The sequence below is a fragment of the Neopelma chrysocephalum genome, unplaced genomic scaffold (genome assembly GCF_003984885.1).
Source record: "Neopelma chrysocephalum unplaced genomic scaffold, ASM398488v2 Primary Assembly neopelma1_94, whole genome shotgun sequence".
Taxonomy (NCBI): domain Eukaryota; kingdom Metazoa; phylum Chordata; class Aves; order Passeriformes; family Pipridae; genus Neopelma; species Neopelma chrysocephalum.
The window spans coordinates 313,064-338,163 of record NW_020897756.1 but is presented as its reverse complement, the minus strand read 5'-3'; the positions used below and the strand labels follow the sequence as shown (position 1 = coordinate 338,163).

The 25,100-nt window shown below is 41.0% G+C and overlaps 1 protein-coding gene across 1 annotated transcript; it reads left to right on the top strand.

Annotated features, from left to right (window-relative positions):
* The first annotated feature begins 13,461 nt into the window (after positions 1-13,461).
* Positions 13,462-24,603, top strand: LOC113972581 (protein-glutamine gamma-glutamyltransferase E-like). Its single transcript, XM_027693838.1, has 13 exons — positions 13,462-13,547; positions 15,263-15,430; positions 15,744-15,986; positions 16,524-16,642; positions 17,109-17,237; positions 18,198-18,375; positions 18,534-18,669; positions 19,334-19,437; positions 19,904-20,149; positions 21,094-21,399; positions 22,455-22,612; positions 22,825-22,958; positions 24,321-24,603. Exons 1-13 carry the CDS (start codon positions 13,538-13,540, stop codon positions 24,466-24,468), a joined length of 2,079 nt encoding a protein of 692 aa, XP_027549639.1. The 5' UTR covers positions 13,462-13,537; the 3' UTR covers positions 24,469-24,603.
* The last annotated feature ends 497 nt before the right edge of the window (positions 24,604-25,100 follow it).

Genomic DNA, 25,100 nt, shown 5'->3' with positions numbered 1-25,100 from the left:
CACACACTGCTGGGAACTGCTCCAAACCAGAGTTCTTACTTTGTCAGCCAACACTTCTTGACGAAGTTTAGAAAATCTGTCGCCCTAAAGAAACATAAAGGAAGCAAAAAAAAACAAAACAAAACCAAACCAATGTTCTGCAGAAAAATATGGAAAAAATGAAGGTAGTATATATGCATATAGGGAAATCTAGTAGGGACAAGCAAGGTGAATGAGAATGTACAAGTCAGAAACATACTTCCCACTAGTCCCCTTTTGGGGGAACAATAGGATGATACTTGGACTTCTTCTGGGACAGAAAGAGAGTCAGATAGGTTAGAGAAAGAAGCCTTTAGTGGCTGATTTTCAAACCTGGAAGTTTGAGTCCACATTTTGGACATACCTGTGCTTTGCCCGTTGTTCACTTAATGCACAAGTGAGACGATCCACCCCTTTGTAATATCAGTAGAGGAATCCAGTCTCTGGGCAGACTGGATTGCAACCAGGCTATCAGGGGTGAAAGACTTCTACAGTCCAGGCTGCTGCTAAACAGCCAGAGGGGGTGAAGGTTTGATCCAACCTCAAAGCACTTCAATTCCAATGCTACTGGAACTTGCTTTCACTCACTTCTGCTTTGTAACTACAGTTATTCTCCCACAGTACCAACAAATGGGAAAATCCTTATTATAAAGATATTTCCTTGTCTCAGGAATTTTAAGGTAAAAGTTTTTACAATTGCATTTTAATTCAGTGAAAGCTGCAGCATATTCCTAGTTCCAGCTCCATTACAATCCTTTCCAGTAACTTTCATTGCAGTCTGTTGATACCAGCAAAGTTATCTTGCACTGCTCTGAAAATTTAAATTCCCCTAAAGCTGCTTTACATTGGAGTTGAAGAAGCAACTTTTAATCCACACAGAGCTTTAATCTCTCTTCCATCTATCTGTCTTCCCATTTCCCCAGTCGCAATTCCTGGGGTAGCACTAATTGAGCCCTACTGCAGTTGATCTCTCAGCTTTATAATTTGGACAGTTCTCCCACTTCCTCTTCCGTAGCCTCAGTCACTTGACAACCACCTACCAAGGATAATAACTTGGTGCCTTGTAGCTTTTAAAGGATAATGCCTCATCACACACAAATATATGTGTTTATGCATCAGACTTTGTGTTACATACACAGACTTGGCAGTACACTTTGGAGATACTCTCCCAATCACCCGAAGAAACTTGGTTTCTCTTGTTTGGAGATGGAAGCAGCTTTCTATTGGATCTGTTTGATTTGATGACTTTAGTTTGATTATGTTTGTCTGGTGTCTTCAGCTCCAGTCACAACAATCTAAAAGCCCAGCAGGGTGTCTTTCTGTTTTAACAGGTTAAGATTACAAACAGAATCATCTGAAGGAAGGCCAAGCAAGATACAGGTAACAAGAGTGACAGGGGGAAAGTGGGAGACAGAAATAATGAACAATTATTCTCAGCAGTTATCAGAGTTAACCAGGTTGAGACACTTCCTTGGGTAGGAGATTCTGCTGATAACAGGGTTCTCCTAAACATGTCCACGGATCTTCTGTCTGTTATATTTTAACATTTGCTGTCCTTGGCTGCATCTCTATAACAAACAACCTTCACATTTCATTTTAACTGAGGTGCTGTTAAATTTATGTATGTGCTTTTTTTTTTCTTTAGCATGATGGTGAGGGTTTTTCTGTTTTGTTTTGTTTCCCTCAAACAAAATATCCTAATACATCATTAACCATCATGCACTACAGGGTTAGAATTTTGGAAACATTAAATACAGCTGTTAATCTTTGGTTATCACACATCTCCAATAAAAGATTGGTTTTATTCTTTTTCAATATTATTCTACTATTTGCTATTCTCTCTTAAACCCTCAGATAAACCTTCTATGACACCCAGCATTCTCAGTCTTTAACTGACTACAGCGTGGGTGACATTTAATGAGCTTCCAGGAACTGTAGGCCATTATTCAACCAAAACCAGATCTGTAGGTGAAAGAGGAATGTAGACCCCCTCAAACAAAGCTACCAGTACCTAAATTCAGAAACTCCTCTTACAAAAGCATTGTTGTTATTATTGGGTAATGCTCAATGGAGCAATACTATATGAAAGAGCACTGATATATTTACAGTCACTCAGAGGGTTCATCTCACTGTCCCCCTTCCAAAAGTGTCCACAGCATTGAGCCTGGTGACTAAAAAGCCACCAAAAAACCCAAGTACCCTTCATGCTTTAACCAGGGGGTGAGCTGGTTTACACTGATGGGTTTCCATTGGGAATGAGGGTTGTTCTGTCAGAATGAACAGCACAGAAGTCCCTCCAAGTGCAATTTCAGTGTGACAGGTACAGTCCCCAGCCCGGGATCCTCTCTGTATCTTGTCACCTCCTCTGTGTGTCCTTGTGTACTTTCAGAATGCAGAGATTTGTAATAGAACCATTAAGCATGACAGCAATGGATTACATGTAGAAACATGTGTGAAAGCACCAGAAGAAACAGCAAGAAAAGAAGGGAGAAAAGAACAGTGTGACTGGACAGCAACAGCAGGTCATTGAGATCATGGCCAGAGTCCTGAAACATAGACTGGGAAAACACAGGACAACCTAAAATTAAAGACAGGAGACAAAGGGACAGGCTGTCAATCAACAACATTGCTTAATGACTCAGAGACCTGGTCCCTGAAGGGTACAAAAGGCACTTCCAAAGTGAGCATGTGGTCACCCAGCAAAAGGAACCCAGGAAACCCGATGACTCCAAAACTGGAATCCTTTGTCCTCTGTTGAACCACAAATAATCCTGTTGGACTAGCCAGACACACACCTTAGTCCTTGTTAAAAACACAGGTATGGAAAACAAATACGAAAGACTGGCTGAATAAAATCTGTAGGAGAATAAGTGTGAGTGACTGAAATCAGTTTTGTTTAGAATAAAATCACCTTCCCTTTTATCCAGTCTCACATTCAGCTTTGTTACATTCGTTTTACATCAGCGGCTGCTCGCAGCTGATTGTTTAAGAATTTCAGTAAAACCTAATAGCATGTGCTTACAGAAGAATGCCAAAGGAGAGATCTACTTAGGGAAGTGAGGACACAGCAAGCTTGAAATGGCTTGTGTTTTTGAGGCAATACTTTTTCCCCCTTTTGCCCAAAGGAAGGGACGTGGCACACTTACAATTTCTGCTGTTACACCAATAACTTATTTCACAGTTCACAAAGAAGAAATAACTGATAAAACAAGTTGGTTTCTTGAAACTAGCCCTGAGTATGAAATTACAGGAAATGTCCTAAACGTTTTTGTGCAGTGACACACACACAGCTGTGCTAATGGGAGCAACTCGAACACAGGGAGAGCCAGGAAAAGGAGTATTTCTGTTTACCTGAATACACCAGGCTTAGAAACCCGATTTCAAATACAAAACATAAATTGCAGCACTTAAAGCTGTGCAGATTTCATGGCTTCTCAGAATGCTACTGAGTGTTTTACAATGAATGGAAAGAAAAAAGCCAGAATTATTTGCAATAGTCGATGTTGTTACTGTTATTACCAACAGCAGCAGTTTGAAGTTGTGGTGATTTGGTACCAGTGACCTGTTCTTTCCCTGTGTGGCCAATGGTTACACTGCCAAACACAAAAGATAAACTACTGCAGTATCATTTGTTAAGAAGTTATTTGCTAAAAATATTCCAAAAGGAAACACTTTCTTTATAGGACAAAAGGTCTGACTGTGATGTAGCAGGATGGGACTTACAATAGCACATTACTTACAGTGTCAAGTCACAGCACCTCCCTTACTGGTTTCCCCAGCTGTAAAATATGGATTCTACTCCCTACAGATACAAGCGTTTAGGGGAAAGAAAGAAGAGTTCAAGATAAGCTGATAGAGTTATGGATATTCTTGACATGAAATTATTATGTTTTCAGGGACACAGAATGGATGGTATCAAAGCCATAACGTGTCACCTACCCATGCCCTTTCCCCTCTTTTGCAGTCAAAAGTGGCTTCAGACTTCCAAAAGCAAATCCTGCCCAAAATACTAAGCTTTTGCTGTTGAATGTGTCTCATGGCTACAAATGACAGCTGCCACCACTCTCTTACAATGGGAAGCACTTGCCTTCTTGTTTGAGAAGTGTCATTTGCCTCAAAGAAGCAAACAGGGCAATGAGACTCACTTAACTGTCTAAAATGAAAATAAAGGCTGATTATTGCCTTGGAAACAATTCTTAGAAGGTCCCTTGGCTTGATTGTTGTGTTTCTTGCTCACCAATCTCTCCCCAGATCTTGTTTGCTCTCACTCCAGACTCACAGAATGAGTCTAGTTTGAGACCTAAGTGGATTGTACTTTATTTTAGCCATAGTCATGCATTCCACACCAACCAAATGCTTTAGTGCTGGAGGAACTCAAAACAAGCACAGCATGGCCTCAGTGCTGAGTCAGATGTCACAGTGGTGGCCAGGAATGTCTTCAGTCTGATTTGCAATAAAGCAAAGTTGTGTGGCTGTGAGTAAAAATGAGCTACAGAGGCAGCACTGGGGTACAGTGCTGGGTTCTGCAGAACAGGTTTGGGTGCTTCAGGTTAATCCTATGCCAGTGACTGGGGAGAAAGCCTTCCCAAAACCATGACACAGTGTTTGCAGCCCAGTAGACCTGTTTCTTGGCACTCCCATATTCCAAAGAATTCTCTTTCAGAGTCAGGATCAAGCACAATTATCCACTGTGGAATACACGATGAACTCTAACCTATCCAGTTACAGCCCTTCTAAACCTCGCAGTGCTTGTCTGGCTGTCTCTGCTGCAAGAGAACAGAATAAGGAAAGGGACAGAGGTGCAGGATAGAGCTGTGGGGAGTGCCCAGGAGGAAAGGGAATGCTGGTGTAACAGAGGTGTGGATGGCAACCACTGCTTCAGGAAAAGGCATCCCCTTGGCAGCAGGAACAACTGTCGGGACTTTCCAGCACTGTGACGCCAAAAAACAGACATCATTTTGCTGACTCTCCTTGGCAGCCTCCCCCCTCCTGCTTTGCAGAGTGCAGAGTCTCACCAGTCCAGTGCCAAAAGGTCTGGAGAATTGTGGAATATTACCTAAAACATCCTAGCTATGCACAGCCACAGCCTGTAGTGCAACACCATTTCCTGCTAAAAGGAGAAAATGCCTACCTTTGAGTCGAAGGGTGTGTGGACAGAGATGGGAGCACTTGGTCCCAGGGGAAGTCCTGCTTTAAATTCTCAGCACAAATTCAGTGTTGTCAAAACACCAAAGCTGTTCTAGCAGTGCTGTTGCTGTAGCTGCAATGGTCCAAAGTCACACAACAAGCCAGGTTTGCAGGGATAAACAGTCGCTTATTACGCCAGCAGCTGCAACTGGAAAACAGGGAAGAGCTATGGACATGTGTGATTTCTTCCACAAGCCCTTGATAACTCTGTTTTAGAGAGTACCTTGGATTTCAGTACAGTCACTGAAATACAATATTTATATATATATATGCTGATTTGTGTACTTTTATACTCACTGTCTTCTTACCTTTCTTCCTTGATTTGGGCTTTGATTCTTTTAAAGCTTCCACTGCTTTGTCCCAGATCCTTTTTCTCTCTCTCTTACTCATATCCCTGCCAACTATCCCAGGTTAGGGATTCCCTCAATACCTCCTCCTGATGACATTTCCTCAAACTTCATTCTTCTCTTCTTCAGTTTTACTCTTCTTCTACTCTAATAAATACCAAACCACCATTCTGGTTCAGTTTTCTCCATCTTTGACTCACTCCTGATTTCCTTCATTTCTGTGATAATTTTCTCTTGCATGGAGTATTTCTTCCATGAAAAAAACATCTGAATGTGTGCTTTTCTACTTCCCCTTATCTGTACTCCTGCCTAACTTTCCATCTTTATTTTCTCTATTTCTCTTTTGTCTCAAATACATCAATTTTTCATCTTCCTCTTCACTTCCTGCTGTGCTCTATCCCAATTCCTGATCTCCTCAATTCTGTTCCTTAGTCTTTCACAATTGTTTGGCTTCTCTCTAATAACAATATTTTCTTCCCTCTCAAACAATTCACTCCCTTGCCTTTCCAGCTATTCCAGCATTTTCCTTGCTCCCTGAGCACACTATTTACAAATCCTGTGTCAGTTCATTTCATACACTCCAATCCTCTCCTTTTGCATTATGGATTTCACACATCAGCTCACTGTGCAGTCTCTCAACACAATTTCCGATATGCCCATTTTTATCCATCCACACAGTTAAACATCTTGTCCAGGGTCTTGCTATTTTAAATCTTATTATGACACCATTACTTTGTATGGAATGAACAAATACAACCTTTTGGGCTGAGCTGAGCAAACGCTGAACTAACAAATATAAACAAAAATGCCATTAATAAAAAAATAGATCAGGAAATACAAAAATCATTATCACCAATTGATTAATAGTGTCTTTTTCCTGCAGCATCATGTTCAGTTCTTTTTCCTTTATATCAAAAAGCATATAGAAGAAATTGAACGAGTTGACATATTCAAACTGCGGTATCAGCACAAAAAGAGACTGAAAAATCTGATGTTAGGTAATTTGGAGCATTATAATACCATAAGACATGATATTAGAGAGAAATAAAAAGCACTGAATAATAAATAAATAAAGTGAAGCAAAGCCTTGAGTACCTATTAACCCTGACAGTGTAAGAACTAGTGGATCTTAAAGGAAGAAAGGGAATGTTTAGAACATTATTTACACAACTCATAATTACCAGGTGAAACACATTGCTCTGAGGTACAAAAAAACCAATGAACTTAAATGGATTCTGAAGCAGAGGCGGCTTTTCTCTGCACAACAAAAAGATGTGGCTGTTTTCAGGTCACTTCTGTAAATTCCTTCTTTCAGGGAACAAGTGAGTGAAGGTGGGACAGACTTTCCCTTCACAAGACAATCGAGAAAGACTCTTGTGGGGCTTCCAGGTGATGTTTGGAAGGGGCTTATACTGGCAGAAAGAGGAATCTCAGTGGATGCAATACTGGACAGACACAGTGCTAACCTTCCTCTGTTCTTACACGGAACATTTTACTCCTCCTTTGAAATGAGCAGCTCTTGAGCTGAATGTGACACGCAAAAAGTCTGCAGGCTTGTGTGTCACATCAGTGAGGAACTGGGTAACCCTTCACCCCAGGACACAATGTGAAGTTGATTCACTGTGGGCAGGTCAGTCACAGCAATAAAGCAAAAGCAAAGCAAATGAGGCTGAATCAAGAGTGGCTGCAGAAGCTCCATCTCCCCATTGAGGCGCTCCTGACGTGCCACGGTTCAGCATCGGGTGCCAAGAATAAGCAACAGGGGGGAAAAGTGTCACTGTCACAGCCCTGACATCAAAATAAATGCCCCAAGGGCAGCTCTACTGCACATATATTATCCCTGACAAATGTGTGTTCAGTCTATTCTTAATCCCCATGAAAAAAAGTTAACACTTTTACAGCCTACCCAGAGGGTCCAGCTAAACACTTTCCTTCCCTGCCAACATTTTATGTTTCACTTCAGTGTCTTTTGTCAAAGAATAAAGTTTTTAAGACTATGATTCCTCAACTGGCCTCCTCTTTTCTATAACCACTTTACATCCTTTTAAAATATCATCATCATATCTCTGCAGTTGCCTCTGCTTTAGACTGATCCAAACTTGATATCCTTCTAATTTTTTTAAGCTTTCCATTCTCTGTATTCTTAACATTATCCAGCTGAGGTTAGCCCTGGGCTAGCATAGTGCTTCAGCTGAACAACACTAATAACAAAGAGCATATTTAAAATGTCACAGCTCCAAGGCAGCTTTTAGTGGCACTTCAGCCACTATGCCCTTCCAGTCTGATGGTAAACCATTGAAACAGCAGCATTTGTTTTTTTTAACAAGTTATGCAGTTAACTAATAGAAATCTTGTGTAATCAGTGTTTCCAAAGTCTGCTTATGAAAATACGCTGTGGTATCTTGTTGCAAATCAAAGTCAGCATGTGGTGATAGATGACACTTCTTACTTCTCCTCTGGTGTAGTGATGGGCTTGGCTGACTTCTTGGCAACTCTGTTCTAGCTGTGAATCATCTAGAGGCTAAGAAGTTTATTTATTTCAGTGTTTTCCAGGAATTTTCATCAAACTAGTTGATGTCAACTGTAATTTCTCAGCTCTTTTTTGTGCCTCTTGCCCCATTTCATGCACAGACTGTGCTTGCCCATTTCTGATCTTATGAAATTTCCGCCCTTCAAGTTCTTCCAGGTAAGCACTAACATTCCTGGGATTGCCTCAGTCTCTTCTCATCTCTGCAGATAAGTGAGATGAAGTAATAATAAAGAGACAAAATACCTTATTCAAATCTGTGTAAGCATAAGGAAATGGAAGTTCCTGTATGTAGAGGGAGGAAAAGAGAGAGAGAGAGAGAGATCCACAATCAATTTGCCACAGGACTGATAAGAAAAATGAAAAATTAGCCTGAAAAAGAGAATTATTGTGAGGCCATGCTGATAAATTAATTTTCTTTGTATCTGTACAATGACCCATATGTGTCAGTGAAAATATTTTAACATTTATTGTTCTCTCTCTATAGTCAGAAACTAGATGAGTAACCGCCATCGAAGCACAAATTACAGTCATAATTTGTACTTGCTACAAAATGAGTGTTTTATTTTATGAGGATGAAGTTTCTCTCTGTGCAGGGAGAGTTTCCACTTGAGATCCACTCATCAAAGTTATTCAGTGTTTAGTGGTTTGTCAGGTTACTAGTAGCTTACATTACATTTACAGCATTCATACCATCAGTATAATTCACAAAGGCTCTAAGGAGGGGCTGACACAAAGGCATTGCTGTGGTGATCCCAAAAAAAGGACTGACGAGGCAAATGAAAAGTTCAGGGTTTTTTTTCCAGACTTATAAGTATACACTCATAGGGAGGGAACCATATGAATTTTATTATGAATGTATACTTTTATTGCATGAATACTCAACTTTGGATCATACTGGGAAGAGATTTTAATTTATACTGACTCAAAAAACATCCCTTCCTGAGTGATGCATCACTGCATGCGAAATCCTGGATTCCAGGTATGCAATTAAATGCTCTGCTTTTCTAAGCATCTCTTCAACCTTCTGGATAAATGGCCTGAATTGCATAAGTGCAATGTCTTAAAACCTGTGAGCTAATATATGGTTACTAGGAAGTTTACATGACCACTGGTATGACTTACCTGCCTCACTCACCTAATGTGAATTCTAATTGGTTTGAACATAAGGAGAGGCCTAAAGTTTTCCCTATAAATGCTGCCACACAGCCAGAGCTTGAAGTCTTATCATATAGGTCTACAGTTGCTCACAGAAATACAAAGTCCAAGGCACAGAGGAGCAAAGAAGCATGGCTGGTAAGTTAAGAAAAAAAAAAAAGTCTCTTTGTTCGTATGGAATGGGAAAGTGAATAGTGTACCATGTGTTGGCTTTCTCTGTGGGGATCTGTTTTGTAAAGGGCTCTGAATTGTTGGAATACACTACATTTTGAGATTATGCATAGGTTGTTTCAGCATTTTTCTTTCCTGGATTTTCCATAATACACAAACAAGCAAAAGAAGATAATACATCAATTACCATACTGGAGTTAAATATTATGAATACTATAAAACTGCAAACAGAACAGAAGAAGTTATGACAACTGCAAACTCTCTTCTAGCCTGGAATTTCATAAATTGGAGGATAGGTCAGGTAGGAATGAATTTTGTACTAGTAGGAATACTTGTGCCAAGAACAGACTATGGGCTAGATTTCTTCCTGTAGATCCCTTTTAACTATTTATTATAATTACTGTGAAAGGCAAAGGCACTTTAAAATACAAACAAAGCAAGCAGAAGTCCAGCAGTGAAGCCTTAGGAGACAAGGTCTTAAATCAATACCCTTTAGCAGGGTTGGACATGTACTCACTTAGGCCTGACTTATTGTAAAAATGGATGGAATCATAGAATAGTTTGAGTTGGAAGGGACCTTTTTAAAGGCCATTTATTCCACCCCTCCTGCAACGAGCAGGGACATCTGCAACCAGACCATGTTGCTGTGCTGGCTTTATGTGACATAGGTTTGAAAAGCTCGGGAAATTAATGGAAAGCAACCATGGCCAGAACAGATTCTGAGTGCAGAACTGACACACTTTGCTTTCCCTCCTGCAGCTTAAGAGAGGCACAGTTACCCCGTTCTCACAGTTTTGAGACAACTGATTGCACAAACTCTTAGGACACGAGTGTTTGTCCATATATTACTATTTTAAATAATTCATGTTATTTTCCTGACCTTGTGCCAGCACCCCTCCACAGCATGATGGTGCTCAACTAATGACTATCTCAGTGCAGCTGCTGGGTGTGATACCATCTACATGTGTGCCTGTTTAAGAGAAGAATTTAGGCTAGAATTGGGTCCATACAATGGGCATAAGGCTATTAATGCCCTCATAAATCATCTCTGTTGAGCAGAGCTTAAATAAATAAACACAATTTGATAAGTGAAGCTGAAATATTAGACCGAGGAGAAAAATTCTTTTTTTAAACGAAAGAACTATGCAGTAAAGTGGACAGTTAAAATATTTATCTACAGCAATGGGGAAAAAACCCCAACAAACCAATTGTTTCTGCATTGTAACACTTCCTTTTAAGCAATGATTTGCCAATAGCTTAGCCAGAAAATTTTAGCAAGGTGATCTCCAAAAGCTTCCTCTTTGAATTTCAGACAGCAGTCTATCCTTAACGACAATTTTCTTGTCACAAAAAATGCAAGAAGTAACAGAGCATTTAACTGGTATTTGCTGATCATGATCAGCACTTGCTTGTGCAATGCCCAGGGTCCAAGAAACACTCAAGTTCAGCTGGAGATACCAATATTGCACGGGGATGCTCCTCATATTGCCAGGCACAATTTTGATGTAAAAAGCTGTGAGGGTTTTTGTGCAGGTGTGTGTGTGCACAGAGCTGTTTTCACTCCTCTCTTTCTCCCTGCTCCTCCCACCCCTTGACACACATCCTGCAGACAGACACACTTTTTTCCCCAAAAAATTTTTCTGCATCTGTGGGCCAATCTCCAATGGACTTGCTTTAACAGAATCCAGAAGGCTGGGCATAAAGAAAAGGGAAAAGCACCTAAAAAGATCCTAAAAATTTGATAGCATGATTTTTTTTAAGGGTTTTGATAGTCTGCAGCACCACTACTGCCACTAAGGATTTGTTTCACAGTCTCACACTCAAAATAATTATCTCAGCTTCTGTCTGTCACTTTTAAGCTTCAGTGTCATTACAATTAAGGAGTGAGTTACACCTGCAAGCATCTTGTTTGTGCATTGGCATTAAGAGTGGCTGTGCACAGAATGGGACAACCTGCTGGATTCTTGGAAGAAATGACCAGAGCAGGGTCATGATGGGAGCCTAAAAAGAGGTGTTCTTTGATGATGAGTGTGCAGCAGTAGCTGGAAGTTAAAACTTCCAAATAATATCTTTACTCAATTCCCATGGAAGGGATGTGTGCACAAGTGGAAGAGGTAGGGAAATATATTTAAATACAATGGGCTATAAATAACAGTTGGTGTGTGAGTGGGAGCTGTCAGGGGAGCCCAGCAGAGGTTCAGCCCAGTCTGTGCACTGCCAGTTTGGTTTATTCCTGTGTCCTGGTCCCGTGGGGGTTTTTGAAGTTCACATATTAGTGCATGTCACTACTATGTCACTGCCAGTCTCCCATCTGAAATGAGAACTTCAGGAAGGCTTCAGGCTGCAGCAGGCTGAAGGCTTCCCTTCAAAATGCCCCTGCTATTTAGGGCCTTGTGAACAAAAGACAAAGACAGAAAGTGAGAAGTATGTCTTGAACAACACGTAAGGCCCAGAAGAGATCTCCACCAAATACTCTTCCATGTGGACTTGACCAGTCCACATCAGGGGGCTCCAGTCTGGGGAGTGCTGATGTGAGTCAGTCCACAGCACTGTTCCAGGGGCCCAGGTCTCTCCCCAGTGGGTTACAAAGACAGCAGAGCTGTAGAAAACCACTTGCCTTGCTGTGTCTCAGATAGCAGGAGCGAGCTTTGCTCAGCAAGTTCCTTGCCTAATTTTTCAAGGAGGGAATGCAACAAGATAGAATAGCCCAGACTTCTCAGGGTACTGAATCACAGAATCATGGAATCATTTAGGTTGGGAAAGACCTGGAAGATCAGTGGGTCCACTGAGGAGGTCCCAGTGAGTCATGGTCACGTGGTTGTAGCATGGTCCTTTTTGGATATGTTAAGGAAGATCAGAAAGAAATAAAGGAGCAGATTGACTATTCTAGGGACTAATTTCCCATCCTGAACAAAGGCATAGTTAATAATAGGTGACATTTAATAGAATTCAAGTGTCACTGTGGATTCATAAAGAGTTGGTGTGAAAGAAAACAGCAATACAAAGAAGGAGAGAAAGTAATACTGAAGGGAATAAATCTGTTACAAAATACATCCTTCACTGTTCAGTGCTGAAACTCTTAGTCCTACATATTAATTTCTTTAACATTTACTGGAGTGAGGGAAGAAATCTGGGTATTACTGTTACAGGATGTTATGAATTATACGACTGAACTGGTTTGCAGAAGATGATTCTGATATAACTCATTCTGGGTACATGAAACAAAATACAAAGAAGGCTTGCACTTTCCATTTTCTGAGGTCCAAAAGAATCTTCCCTTGCTATCCACAGAGTTTCAAGCACCTGCCTGTGCAATCCTAACATTCACAGCCACTATATACAAGCTCTGCAAGCATTACTTGGTGCACAGGAAGCTGCCTGGGTCAGATGCATTCTGCTTGACGAGTGTTCTGACTACTGTTAATATTTCTCATTAATTTAGCCCTCGTTCTCAACCTTTGCCCATAATCTTTAATCCAAACGTCTGGTATGTATAATTCACCTGTTTTACAAACAAAGCCCAACATAGGCCTGCAAGGCAGCTTAGCCAGAGCTGGGAATAAACACCAGGAGCTGACACAACAGCCACAACTTGTTCTTCCTGACGTACCGTCTGCCAGCATGAACAGACTGCTGGGGTTTTTCTTTCAACATAACTAACCTTTCTATCAAAGAAAAACAATTTGCTGAGTATCCAAGGAAAGGCTGAAACCCTAAATTATTATTATTGTTGTTAGGAGTTATGCTATTCCTATAATTTTATCATTATAACAGAAAGCAACTAAATGTTGAATTTCTTCTCGCTTTAAACACATTAAGAAACTCTTAACAAGTGGTCAGACTGTTAGGAATAAACACTGTCCAAGCTTCAGATATCAAGTTGCAAGGAAACAAGGTCAGGCTGTGAGGGCTGAGAGAGTGAAAAATGAATGGAAAATGAATCCTCAAAGCCCCACTGGTCAGACCAGGGCTGGGGGCAAAGGCTCCACCCCCACAGGAAATATTGAAATACTGCAAACAAACCTTAAAGAAGTGAAAGGCACCAGCCATTCCTTGAGCCAGCAGAAGTAGAGGAGGCCACTCAGAGGAAAGCTTCAGAAGCTGCTCTCAGAGGACGTGCTGACCAGATATGGGCCAAGGTGAGCGAGGGGAAAACCCCTTCTGTGGTGCTGCTTGTTCTTTCCTTGCATCCACACATCATGTTCAGCCCTGTCATGGACACCGAAAGGTCGCTGCTGTTCTAGGGAGTTTTGACCCAAGAGAGAAAAGGAGGAGAAAACTGTTCCATTGAGAGTTAGGAGGAGGATTTTCACAGGAATTGCGTTTTTTCCCTGCAGTTCTCCCAGTGAGAGCTGGGAAAACAGGTGTATTAACAGATATAACAACATTGCATTCTGCAAATAGGAAGGAGGGGAAAGTCTGCAGCTATTTGAAGTTGTCAGACAAGTGCAAATGAAGCAGAACTTCAAGAACATGTCATTGCAAAGGCTGAGGAAGGCTACAATGAGAAGGCTGAAGCATGTAGTTAAGACAGGATACAAATTTTAGGGGATTTTTGGTTTTGTGGTTGGATTGTTGCAGTGGTGGGGTTTTTTTTGCTCACATGCTAACATTTCTACATATGCAAACTGATCAGTTTATTGTAAACGGCCCCATGTTGCTTTTCCAACTCCTGTCTTTCTAAAGGCAAATCTCTCTGAGCCCTCAGCTGGTTCTACAATAAATGTGCTTCATTGCTAAGTTTCTGAAGATTTTTTTTTTTTAAGGAGATCTGTTCCTGGAAAAATTGAAGTATGTGCTGCTTGTGTCGATATTGCAAAAAAAATGTGTTCCTCCCCATTTGAACTGTGACTACATTGCTAAGACAACTAATGGAATTATTTCAAGACTTGTCTAAACTTGATAAACTTATGATCCTGCTGTAAAAAATTCCTTACGCTAATAAATCTGGTTGAACATGGGATAATGATTTTTTTTACTCAATAATGGCACAGGATAACTATGTTCCACTACTAAGGACCACACTCTTACTCTTTCCTATTCTCCCTATTTGCAGGGGGAGAGGAAATGAAGAATAATAAAAATAATGAAAAGCAAGAAAAAATATTTTTTAAAAAGCACACAATGCCTTTAGGGAAAAAAAAAATCAATCTTTTTCCTCTTTTCTTCTGCATTTTAATGAAACCATCAATCTACTAGAGAACCCTCCATAGGCTCTGATGATGTCAGAGCCAAACCAACATCAGACGGTTTATTCTTTGGCCTCTGAAGCCATAGTTCACATACAAGAGCTTTCTACAACACTACTAGCAGTGTTCTTTCTCCAATTCTGCCAAATAGTGACAGCCCAGTGTCCACCAACACATTCTTATCAGGTGCTTCCAACAGTAGCAACTGTGTGAGGCTCAAATGGAGCTGGAGATCATGTCATGGCTTAAAATACACAAGAAGTGTTTCTCAGCTCAGTCAGGTTTCCCTATTTCTCATTCAGAGTCAGCAAGGCTGTACCTCTGTCAGTACAACACCGTGTCAGAATGAATGACATCTTGAGAGAGTTCAGCCAGAATTTTAGCCAAGTAACTCACAAATATTCAATTCTCTCTGGTTTCCCTACTCTTAGACACCTTTCTGATTTTTCTTTAGTACCAGATAATCTCTAGCAACCTAAGCAAAACGGAGTCTCTTCCAAACAAAAAAAAAAAAAGCTCACATATAAATTATTTCTGCATTTGGTGGAAACCCCACACAGGCACCAATTACCTGTAGAAAGGAATAAGCAATTCTTCAGTGTGTTTGTGCCTCTTATTCTTTGGATGGACCCTCAAGTTTTCTTGCTGTTCTCACTTCTCCACAGGTGCAACGCAGCCAAGCACCAACTGGCACCTGAAAGAAAATGCAAGAGAACACCACACAAGTAAATTTTCTGGTGATGAACTGGTTGTGAGGAGAGGACAGGCCTTCACTGTCACCTTCAATGGAACAGAACAGCCCGAGCAAAACTTAATATTCATTGCAGAAACAGGTATGGCTCCCAGCTTCCTTCACAGAGAGAGTAATTCTGCCTCAGGACATTCTTTTGGCCTGATACACACTGCAGAGCAGCAAGATCATCCCTCAGAGACAACATGCTGGTTCACAGAGCCGTGGAACCATTTGAGGTGTTTGTTGTGTTACCTCTGTCTCAGTGAGCAGTCACAGCTTCCTTCACTTTCCAATATATGGCACAAATTCACCTGAGGGGAGGGTCACATCCCTGCTGAGTTTGGTGATGACTAAATCTCTATTTCAGGAAAGTGGAGGGGAAAAAAAAATGTGGTTTTTTTTTTCCTTAAAAGGTCCAAAACCCTCAAAGGCAACTAAGACTCTGGCCACGTTTGGTATCTCCAGCACAGCGAGCACAGAGGGCTGGAGTGCAGTTCTACAGTCCAGCAGTTCCAGCTCTGTGAGCATCTCCATTTCCAGCCCACACAACGCTGTCATCGGACGTTACAGGTTGAGTGTTCAAAGCACTGCAAGTGGCAGCCCCTCAACAGCAAAACTTGGCACTTTTGTTCTGCTTTTTAACCCCTGGTCTTCAGGTATGAACGTGTCAAATTTCCCCTGAAAGAATTAAGTTTCTTGTAGCTTCATTAATATTTGCAGCATTTGATCTGTACTTTAATACGGGGGCTGAACATTTACCACACAGAGTATTAATGACAAAAAAAAAAAGGGTTTAACAGTTTCCTAGAACCTTCTGGTGCATAAAATCATTTCCATGTGATGTACTTACTGGACAGGTCCTTGCCCTAAAAGATTAAGTTCTGCTTTTGACAGAGCTTCTCTACTTCTGCACAAGTTTAGAATAGTGTGTCTGGCCTCTGTAGAACCAAGGAAAGAATCACATTTACCATCTTGTCACAGATTTGACAGTGTCATACGTCTGTCTTCCCTCTGACACCCCCCACCTTTCTCTCTAGCTGTAGAAAATCGTGAGTTTCATGATCTCTTTATAACACCAAGAATATCAAAGGGTAGATATCTGCAAGCATTCTTACAGATGAAGACCAAGACTCCTGAAGTTTTGTTTTATTCTGCCTGCTGCGCTTGTCCATCCCTCTGTGTTGGTTTTTCAGGTGATGACGTGTTCATGCCTAGCCAGGCTGAGTGTGAGGAATACGTGCTAGAAGAATTTGGCATCATTTTTGCAGGCAACAAAAATCACATCAGCGGCTTTGGATGGAACTTTGGGCAGGTAAATGTAGTGCTGGAACACCAGGCATTGTTTTGTGCTCTGGTTTTTGCATGAACTGGTCATTTGCCTTTTCCAGTTCGTCGCACACCTCTCTGAAGAGCAGGAGCCTGGTGTTGAAATCAGAACTTGTTAACACTGATTAATGAGGATCTGTGATTGATTCATCAGTGTTCTGCCTTGGAGGTGCAGGCAGCAGAAACCCTGGTGTCTTCATTAAGACACTAAGTAGCATTACAGCAGTAAAATACTGTAGGAGAGGCAAAGCTCACAGATTCCAAGCTTTGTGAGTTCTGACCTTCAGAGTTTGTTGTGGCCATGTTTTTATACAGTAATTCCTGGCTGAGCTACAGCACTTCATTTGGTCATTAAAAAAAAACAACCCAACATTCAATGCTTATATGGCTCTCTGCACCCTGACTTTTAGTAATCTGTGCTTCCAAACCACTAATTTATTTCTGTAACACAGTTCCAAGGGGATATCCTTGACATTTGCCTTTCCATAATGGATCGAAGCTTGTATTACCGTCAGGATCCTGTCACTGATGTGTCTCACCGACACGACCCCAAATATCTGGGCCGTGTCCTCAGTGCAATGGTAAGGAACATGTTCCAAAAGTCCAAACCACCAACTGCCCTTTTGAAGTAGTTAGTGAAAGTAAATATAAAGACATTTCTCAGAGAATTTTAGGCCACTGTCTGTATGCAGCAGACAGTGTGGGTGGTGAAATATGGGCCAGAGAAATACATGGGTGGTCATCTGATGTGAGCTTGCTGGATTTATCTCATCTGGGGTAGTTCTGTTATGTATGACTTTGATGTCCAGCAGTCAAACCTAAGATAAAAGACATGGGGTGGTGTGTTGAGGGACCCTGAAGGTCTTTAGTCCAGTTGCCCATTTGAAGTGGAACTACAGTGGTCCTAGGCCAGCTCAGCCATGGACTTGTGAGGCTGCTTTAAAAATCTCTGAGGAAGGAGGTTTCCTGGCCTCTCTGGGTGACCAGTCCAGAGCTGCACTACCCTCTTAGTGAGGAGTTTTTCTCTTATGTCAAACATGATTTTCTCAAGCCACAACTTTCTGCTGTTGCCTCTGTTATATAACAGAGAAAGATTAGTAAGAACACACATTTAGTGTGTTCCATTCAAGTAGCTGTAAGCTGTTTTTACATTCCCCCTCTCCTCTTAACCAGACTGAACCAGCCTAGTGCTCTCAACTTCTCCCTGTAGATTTTGTGTTCCAGGTCCCCTGACCATCTTGGTAACCCTCCCTCCTGGGCCCTTTTCAGTGTCTCAACATCCCGTTGAACTCAGGGACCTGAAACTAGAGACAGGATTCCTGGCACAGCCTCGCCAGGGGTAATTAAAGGGTATTAACAGCTTCCCTCACCCTCCTGGTGACACTTTTCCCACTGCAGCCCAGCATGGGCTTTCCCTTTATGATGAGGGAGCACTGTTGGCTCAAATCCAATATGACATTTGCTGTAACTCCCAGGCCCCTTTCAGACAGGCTGTAAACTCTTAATTTACCTCACCATAAATACAGTGAATATCTTTTCAGGTCAATGCCAACGATGACCAAGGGGTGGTGCTGGGAAACTGGAGTGGAACTTATGAGGGTGGGAAAAATCCGACCAGCTGGACTGGAAGTGGTGAAATCCTGCAAAGCTGGAAGAAATCAGGATTCAAACCTGTTAGATACGGACAGTGTTGGGTTTTTGCAGCAGTGCTGACTACAGGTATGTTTTATGTCACGCACTTAACTGGCATTGCACAGATTCCACTGAAATAAGGACCAGTAACACTTCCTGCATGGAATTATTTCAAAGCATTACTGTGTTATATGAAATTTCCAGAAATACTGATTTCTGACTGAGGTTTCCTATTCGCTCTTCAGTGCTCAGGTGTCTGGGGATTCCCACTCGGACAATCACAAACTTCAGCTCTGCCCATGATGCAGACAGAAACCTGCGTGTGGACGAGTTTTATGATGCAGAGGGAAATCATTTGGAGAGGGGAGCTGACAGCATATGGTAAGGTTCAATATTTAATAGTAGGACTTATCTAATGTTTATAAAGTCTTCAGGTTCAGAGTAGAGATTCTAATGATCAAACCTTTATCTTCTTAAAAATTGCCTTAAAAACAACTACACACACACAGGATCAACTAAAAAAAATACTACAAAATAGTACTACAAAACTTGGTGTTTTCACTCTTTCTCAGTTAAACAGAGAATTGTGACATGAATTGCAACAGCTAATTGAAGCCAGAGCAGGCAAAGTTACAGTTATGATGCCACAGATGACTGCAATATTGCACTGGAAATATCAAACAGTGGGGACTTGACTTAGTTTGAAACTATTCTTCAAAACCAGTTCATGTTAAACTGTAAAAGTTCAACAGAACCAGCTTTGCTGCCTTTTTTTTTTCTTCCACTGACATAATTTCACGTGAAAAATAATTTATCTGCTGCTGCTATTAAGCATCAAATGCAGTTCAAACAGGCTTGCATTCAGCAAAGAGCAGAAGTTATCTAGTTAATGTAGGCAGGGTCAGAGAGGAAGTGCTGAGCCTCAGATAAGAACCTGTGCAAATTGAGGCATTTAATCCATTTAACTAAGATGGCTGATTAAAGGATGTGAAGAGGAATTCATAAACACATACTAGCAGCTTTCTTTGTTCATTCTTGCTCGTAGGAATTTCCATGTCTGGAATGAAAGCTGGTTTACACGCAATGACTTGGGCCCCTCATACAGTGGATGGCAAATTCTGGATGCAACTCCCCAAGAAGAAAGTGGAGGTACCCAAATTTTATTTCAGGAATTATGTTGAAAAATTACAAAGTCACTTTCAGTGAAAAAAGAAAAAAGTAAAATATTTGTAAAAGTAGTTTCTCATCCTGCTCAGAAATAGCTGCAGAAGAGAATCCTTTATCTATCCATTAGAAAAGCTTCAGATCGCCTGTGGATGCCAAGAAAGAAACCCGGCTTCTAAGAGCAGTTTTTCCACATCAATTCCCATATTTCCAATATAGGTATCAAGAGCTATTGAAAACTAAGGGGCAATATAACATAAATCAAGTGTACATTCAGGATAAACACAAGGTACATTGATGACTGGCCTGGCACGAGGGTCTGTGTGGATAAAAAGGCTTGAATGGGACAGCAGCACTGGCAATTCAGGAATCATTGATAAACATCTGCTTAGTAATCTGCTTACTGTCAAAGGCTTGATTGTGCCTCAATGATTTTTTCTTGATGCTGTAGGAATTTATCAGTGTGGTCCTGCCTCACGATACGCCGTCAAAGAAGGAGAAGTAGACCTGGAGTATGACTGCCCATTCGTGTTTGCAGAAGTGAATGCAGACTGCATGTACTGGAACTATGACTCAGCAACTGGAAAGAAAACATTGATATTGTCTAAGTCTACTGAAATTGGTGAATCCATCAGCACAAAGGCAGTTGGTAGAGATGACCGTGTAGATGTCACCAGGGATTATAAATATGAAGAAGGTAAATAAAGACACTGGTTCCTTCTGTTTACGCAGCTGCTTCATCCCCCAAAGCGTGTAAACTTTGGGTTAGGAGCCTCTTAGTGGGCATTTTTGTGTATCTATAAGGTAGGAGCAAAATTTATACTCTGTTTCTTAAGTTCTAACAGAAAAGGGAAGTGAAGGTAAAGAGCAAAAAATACAGCCTTGCCCGTTCTGATGTGGAGCTGCTTTATGGGGCTTCAATAAGGCAAGTCCAAGTATCTCCAAATAAAACATTCACTGCTCCATCTGCCTATTGCTGACATGCACTGCCTGCCTCTGCTTAGTGAGAATTAGGCTACAACCCAGTTATTTGTCTGCAGGATGAAAGGCCTGTTGCGGAAACCTAAGCTAAAACAGTGCTTTGGCCCACAAAAAGCAACTCTTACAAAGGATCAAACAGCTTAACAACTTGCCAGACCTTTGGGTCTGATTGTGCTGATGTGGGGTCATGAGTGTATCCCTCTTTTCCTTTGTTCATGCACAGTTTTTCTTTCCCTGTTAAACTGTCATTATCTCAATCCCTGAGTCTTCTCTCCTTCCCTCCTGTTTTCTTCCCTCTTGTGGAAATGGGGAGTGAGGTGCTGGGGGATGTTTGGCTGCCAGCCAGAGACAACCCACTACACAGTACCATCAACCTTCCCTTACTTTAGGGGCCTTTTCTGTATCAGCAAATGAGAATTCACATTTCTAAACATCACAGCCAGAAAAAGGGATTGAAATGGGAAGAGTGAGAAACTTTAGACTCAAGATTTTGTGTTCCAAAAAAACACTATTATAGGGGCAGTGACACTACTGACTGCAGATCCAGGAAATGAGGTAGGGCTGTGGAAAACAGAAGGTCTGTTTCTAAGCAGAGACACCATGTTCTTCTAGCTTGTCTCTAGCAGTGTTAAGGATAATTTTCGTGGTTCTCTCTGACAGGCTCTAAAAAAGAAAGGGATATTTTTAAAAAAGCCCGCAAGAAGCTGGGACTGGAGGATAAATTCGATCCTACAGCACCGACACCAGAGGAGATCGAACAGAAGCCTGACATCTCAGGGAAATTCAAGGTGGCTGGCTCTCTGGAAGTTGGCAAAGATCTCAACCTGCTCCTGGTTCTTGCAAATTTACAGCCTTATCCTAAGACTGTTGATGTAAAAATGACTGCCTGGAGCACTCTGTACACCAGGAGACCAGTCCGTGAGATCTGGAAGGACTCCATGTCTGTCACTCTGTCTCCTAAGGAAGGTAATTTTTCAAACAACTTTCAATCATAATTGTTTTATCAGTAAATGGGCATTGGAAGCTGGTCAACTTGGGGGAAAGAGCTCTAAGAAACCACAATCTTAAATCTGTGTGTAGAAAAGGCTGAAAAAAATATTACATTGCACTTACATTAACAAGGCATGTCATGTCCCCAAGTACTTTTCATATTTTGGAAAACGTATCTTAAGAGTGAAAAGAAGACAGTGAGTAATCATGAAATTTCATCTAATAAAATCTGCATTTGGAAAAAAAATGTTATGGACAACAAAATTAAAATAAACTCCAACTAAACGTGTTCTGATCAATTAAGAGGGACTTTACTGAAAGGTAACAGGACATGGCTAACAGCAGAAACAAGGAACACAGTCCATTAGCGCATTAGAATTGAAGTGTGAGGAATAGAAACAGCTGAAACAGCCCACTAAGCTCTACAGAAAAGAAAGTTTCTATTGAAGAGCTGTTGTGGAGTAAAAGACCTCTCTGCGGTTTTTCTGAATTTGGTGTTTATTGTACAAGTGGCCAAAAATGTGGAATTGCCTGGATTAAGCAACAGAGGAGACCCCTTATCATCCAGCATTCTTTGGTTTGAGTTACAGCATGGAAAATGCTGTAAAAACACGATAATAAAAAGCAGAAAAGGCTGGGAAAGATAAAAGCAATGTAAAGATGTCATTCAGCTCATCTCAGGATACCATGAGCAAATAGGACTGGGGAGGCCTATCCCAGCATGTCCCATAACAAATGGAGAAGCACTGGTAAAACTCCTTAAACTCCAGCTGCTGCATCTTTCAGAGCAATTGGGAAGAAAACAAGCCAAGCAATACAAGAATAGTAAATGGAGAAGGGATAACATTGAATAAATCACTACCTCTCTAGAGCAAACTGATAGATTTGCAGGAATCGAGTTTGGCAGTGATGACTGAAGGCCCTCCTAGTTCCAGACACAGCACAAAAGGGAAATACTGATGTTAGGTATGAGATTCTGTGGGCTTATAAAAGTGTGTATCACTTCCTTTTTTTTTCTTTTTTCCTTCCAGAAAAACAATTTCCCATTAGGATAAAATATAATGAATACCAGCAGAGGTTAACTACAGACAAAACAATCCAGGTCACAGCCATATGTCACGTAGAAGATGGGATTCAAGTGCTTGTGCAAAGAAACATCGCCCTGGACAACCCTGCCATCCATGTACAGGTGAATTGCTGTCCCTTTGCTCCAACTGCAGCGGCACAGGAAAGGGAAAATGAGCTCTTGTGAGCACTTTCTTCCCTGAAAGAGATGTTCTGCTCACATTCTACCATGGTTCATCACAGCATCTCTTAGTATCTCCTCTTCTGATGCCTGAGGAGGCTTTGGATGGAAAAGAACACAGGGAACCTGGCCTGACAAGCATTTTCTTTGCACAGGTGCACGGTGAAGCAAAAGTGAATAAAGAAGTGGATGTGGAAGTGGTATTTACCAATCCTATTGACACAGAGGTGATGGACTGTGTGCTGCAGGTCGAAGGCTGTGACCTGCTCACAGGAATCCTGGAGTTACGGTGAGTACAAGAAATGCCTCCTTCCTGCTATTAAAGACACGTGAGCAAGAATTTAGGCATGGATGACTTGGAACCAAACAGTGGGATGAGACATCCTCTTCTTCTTGCTGCAACCTGGGAGGCCAGGCAGTGTAACATCTCATAATGAAGCACACAGGGATGAACCAGCTCTTCATCTAAGCCAGGCTTTGCCTCCATAGTTTGGGAAGTCAAATAATTGCTGCCATAATTGGACAGAACTTGTTTTCCTGCCTATCTAGCAGGTCAACACAGTTCCAGAAAAAACCCAACAAAACAAAACAAATAGGCTTATCCAAGCTGTAAATTTTGCTGAGGCTGCCTATGCTGCTATAGGCCAGACAGCTTGAACCTTCTTGTTCTGATCCAAGGGAAACTATTTGATGATGTTGAGATAGTGTTGAGAAGACTGGAATAAAATAGGTTCCTTTTACTGTAGACCCCGGGTTCCTATTTTTGTGCTTTGGTGACTTTGCATCTTGTCCTGCACTTTTTTGTTCAGTATTTCACAACTTAAACAGAAAGGTTAAATTTTCAGACTGTTCCTTATTTTGTACAAACACAAAATTCCACACAAATTTCAACATATCCTCACAAATGCAGTTATTTCTGAAAAAATACCTGGGATATGGGAGCGTGCTCTTTAAATGAATACACAGACAAACAAACAAACAAACACAGCAACCTAACATTGCCATTGGCACATGACCAATTAGGAATGGTCCATCCCATAATTTATGTTCTCCTGAGGGAATTTAGTAACCTCATGTTGTCTATCCCATCCAACTTTATCCTCAGGCGAAACAAGGCAATATGAGAGGGTAAGGGAAAAACATAAACAAGAGCTTCCAAGAATTACAAATTACACCAGTGTAAAACACTTCAACTTCCATTCAGAATTTCCTGCTCTGTAAACACTGAGGTTTTCTTGCTGCTCTAATCTATTCTAATTCAGGAGTTGGTATTAACATTCTTCAGTCTCAGATTATTCTGTTTCAATAATTCAGTGATGTGTGTTATGCCCTCTGTTCTCCATGGAGTCTTATCTCATAGGATATTATTATGTCCCCCTTTGTGGGCTTGTCTGGGTCACTGCATAATGAATTTATGAGACCTTAATGCCTGGATTTGGGGATTTAAATACTCATCAAATAGCCAAGTCCTGTGTGGTCTCTCCATGGCCATCTTTCATTGAACTGACAGGAATTCTTACTTAAGGTAAAAGATAATTAGTCATCAGAAGATGACTAACTTCTGATGAAGTTAGTCCTTGTTCCAGGAAGCACAAGGAAGAAACTCAAGCACAAGCCCGTTTTCAGCTTATATTTTTCCCTTTTTTTTTAGCATCCCACCACTGAAAGCCAGCGAGAAATCCAGCACCAAGTTTAAACTCCTCCCTTCTGAAGCAGGTCCCAAACATCTACTTGTTAATTTCTCCTGTGACAAATTTCCAGATATCAAGACCTTTAAGATGGTAAATGTGACTAATTAACATGAAGATATTCAAGGAATGGTCTGTGTGTGTATAAATTGAACAAAACGTGATAAGAAATCTTGGATAGATAACAATGAGATAATCAGCAAAACAGATCCTCACTTCCTGTGATAAGGGGGTCGCCAAGATCATATCATTGCAATTTTACACTGTAATTTCAAATAAACTGAGGAATGGTTGATTCTTCATTTACTGTTGTGAGCATCCATGTTATTAAAGCAACATTTCACAACATTTTACCTTCTATTTGGAGACCATTTGACTTTTGTCTGGCTTTCTTTGTAAATAATCCCTCCTGGCTCCAGATGTCTCTGCACAAACATTCATAAACTCATTTTTACACATTGAAAGCCTCACACAGTGGAGTTCCAAGGCAGTGTTTCTCCTTACTGCAACTGTGATACCAGAACACAGTGAGGATGAGCTGCCCAATTTATGTCATTTAGCTTTGTCTTCTTTGCTACAGAGTCTGTCCTGACATTTTCCCTTTTTTTTTTCTTTTTTTTTGGTAAATCACAGTGACTAAATGAAGCATAGAAAATGTTCCATAAGAATTTGGGTGGTGTCCAATTTGACAAACACATTGGGATAATTGCCCAGCTCAACATACATATTTTAGCATGTTGATA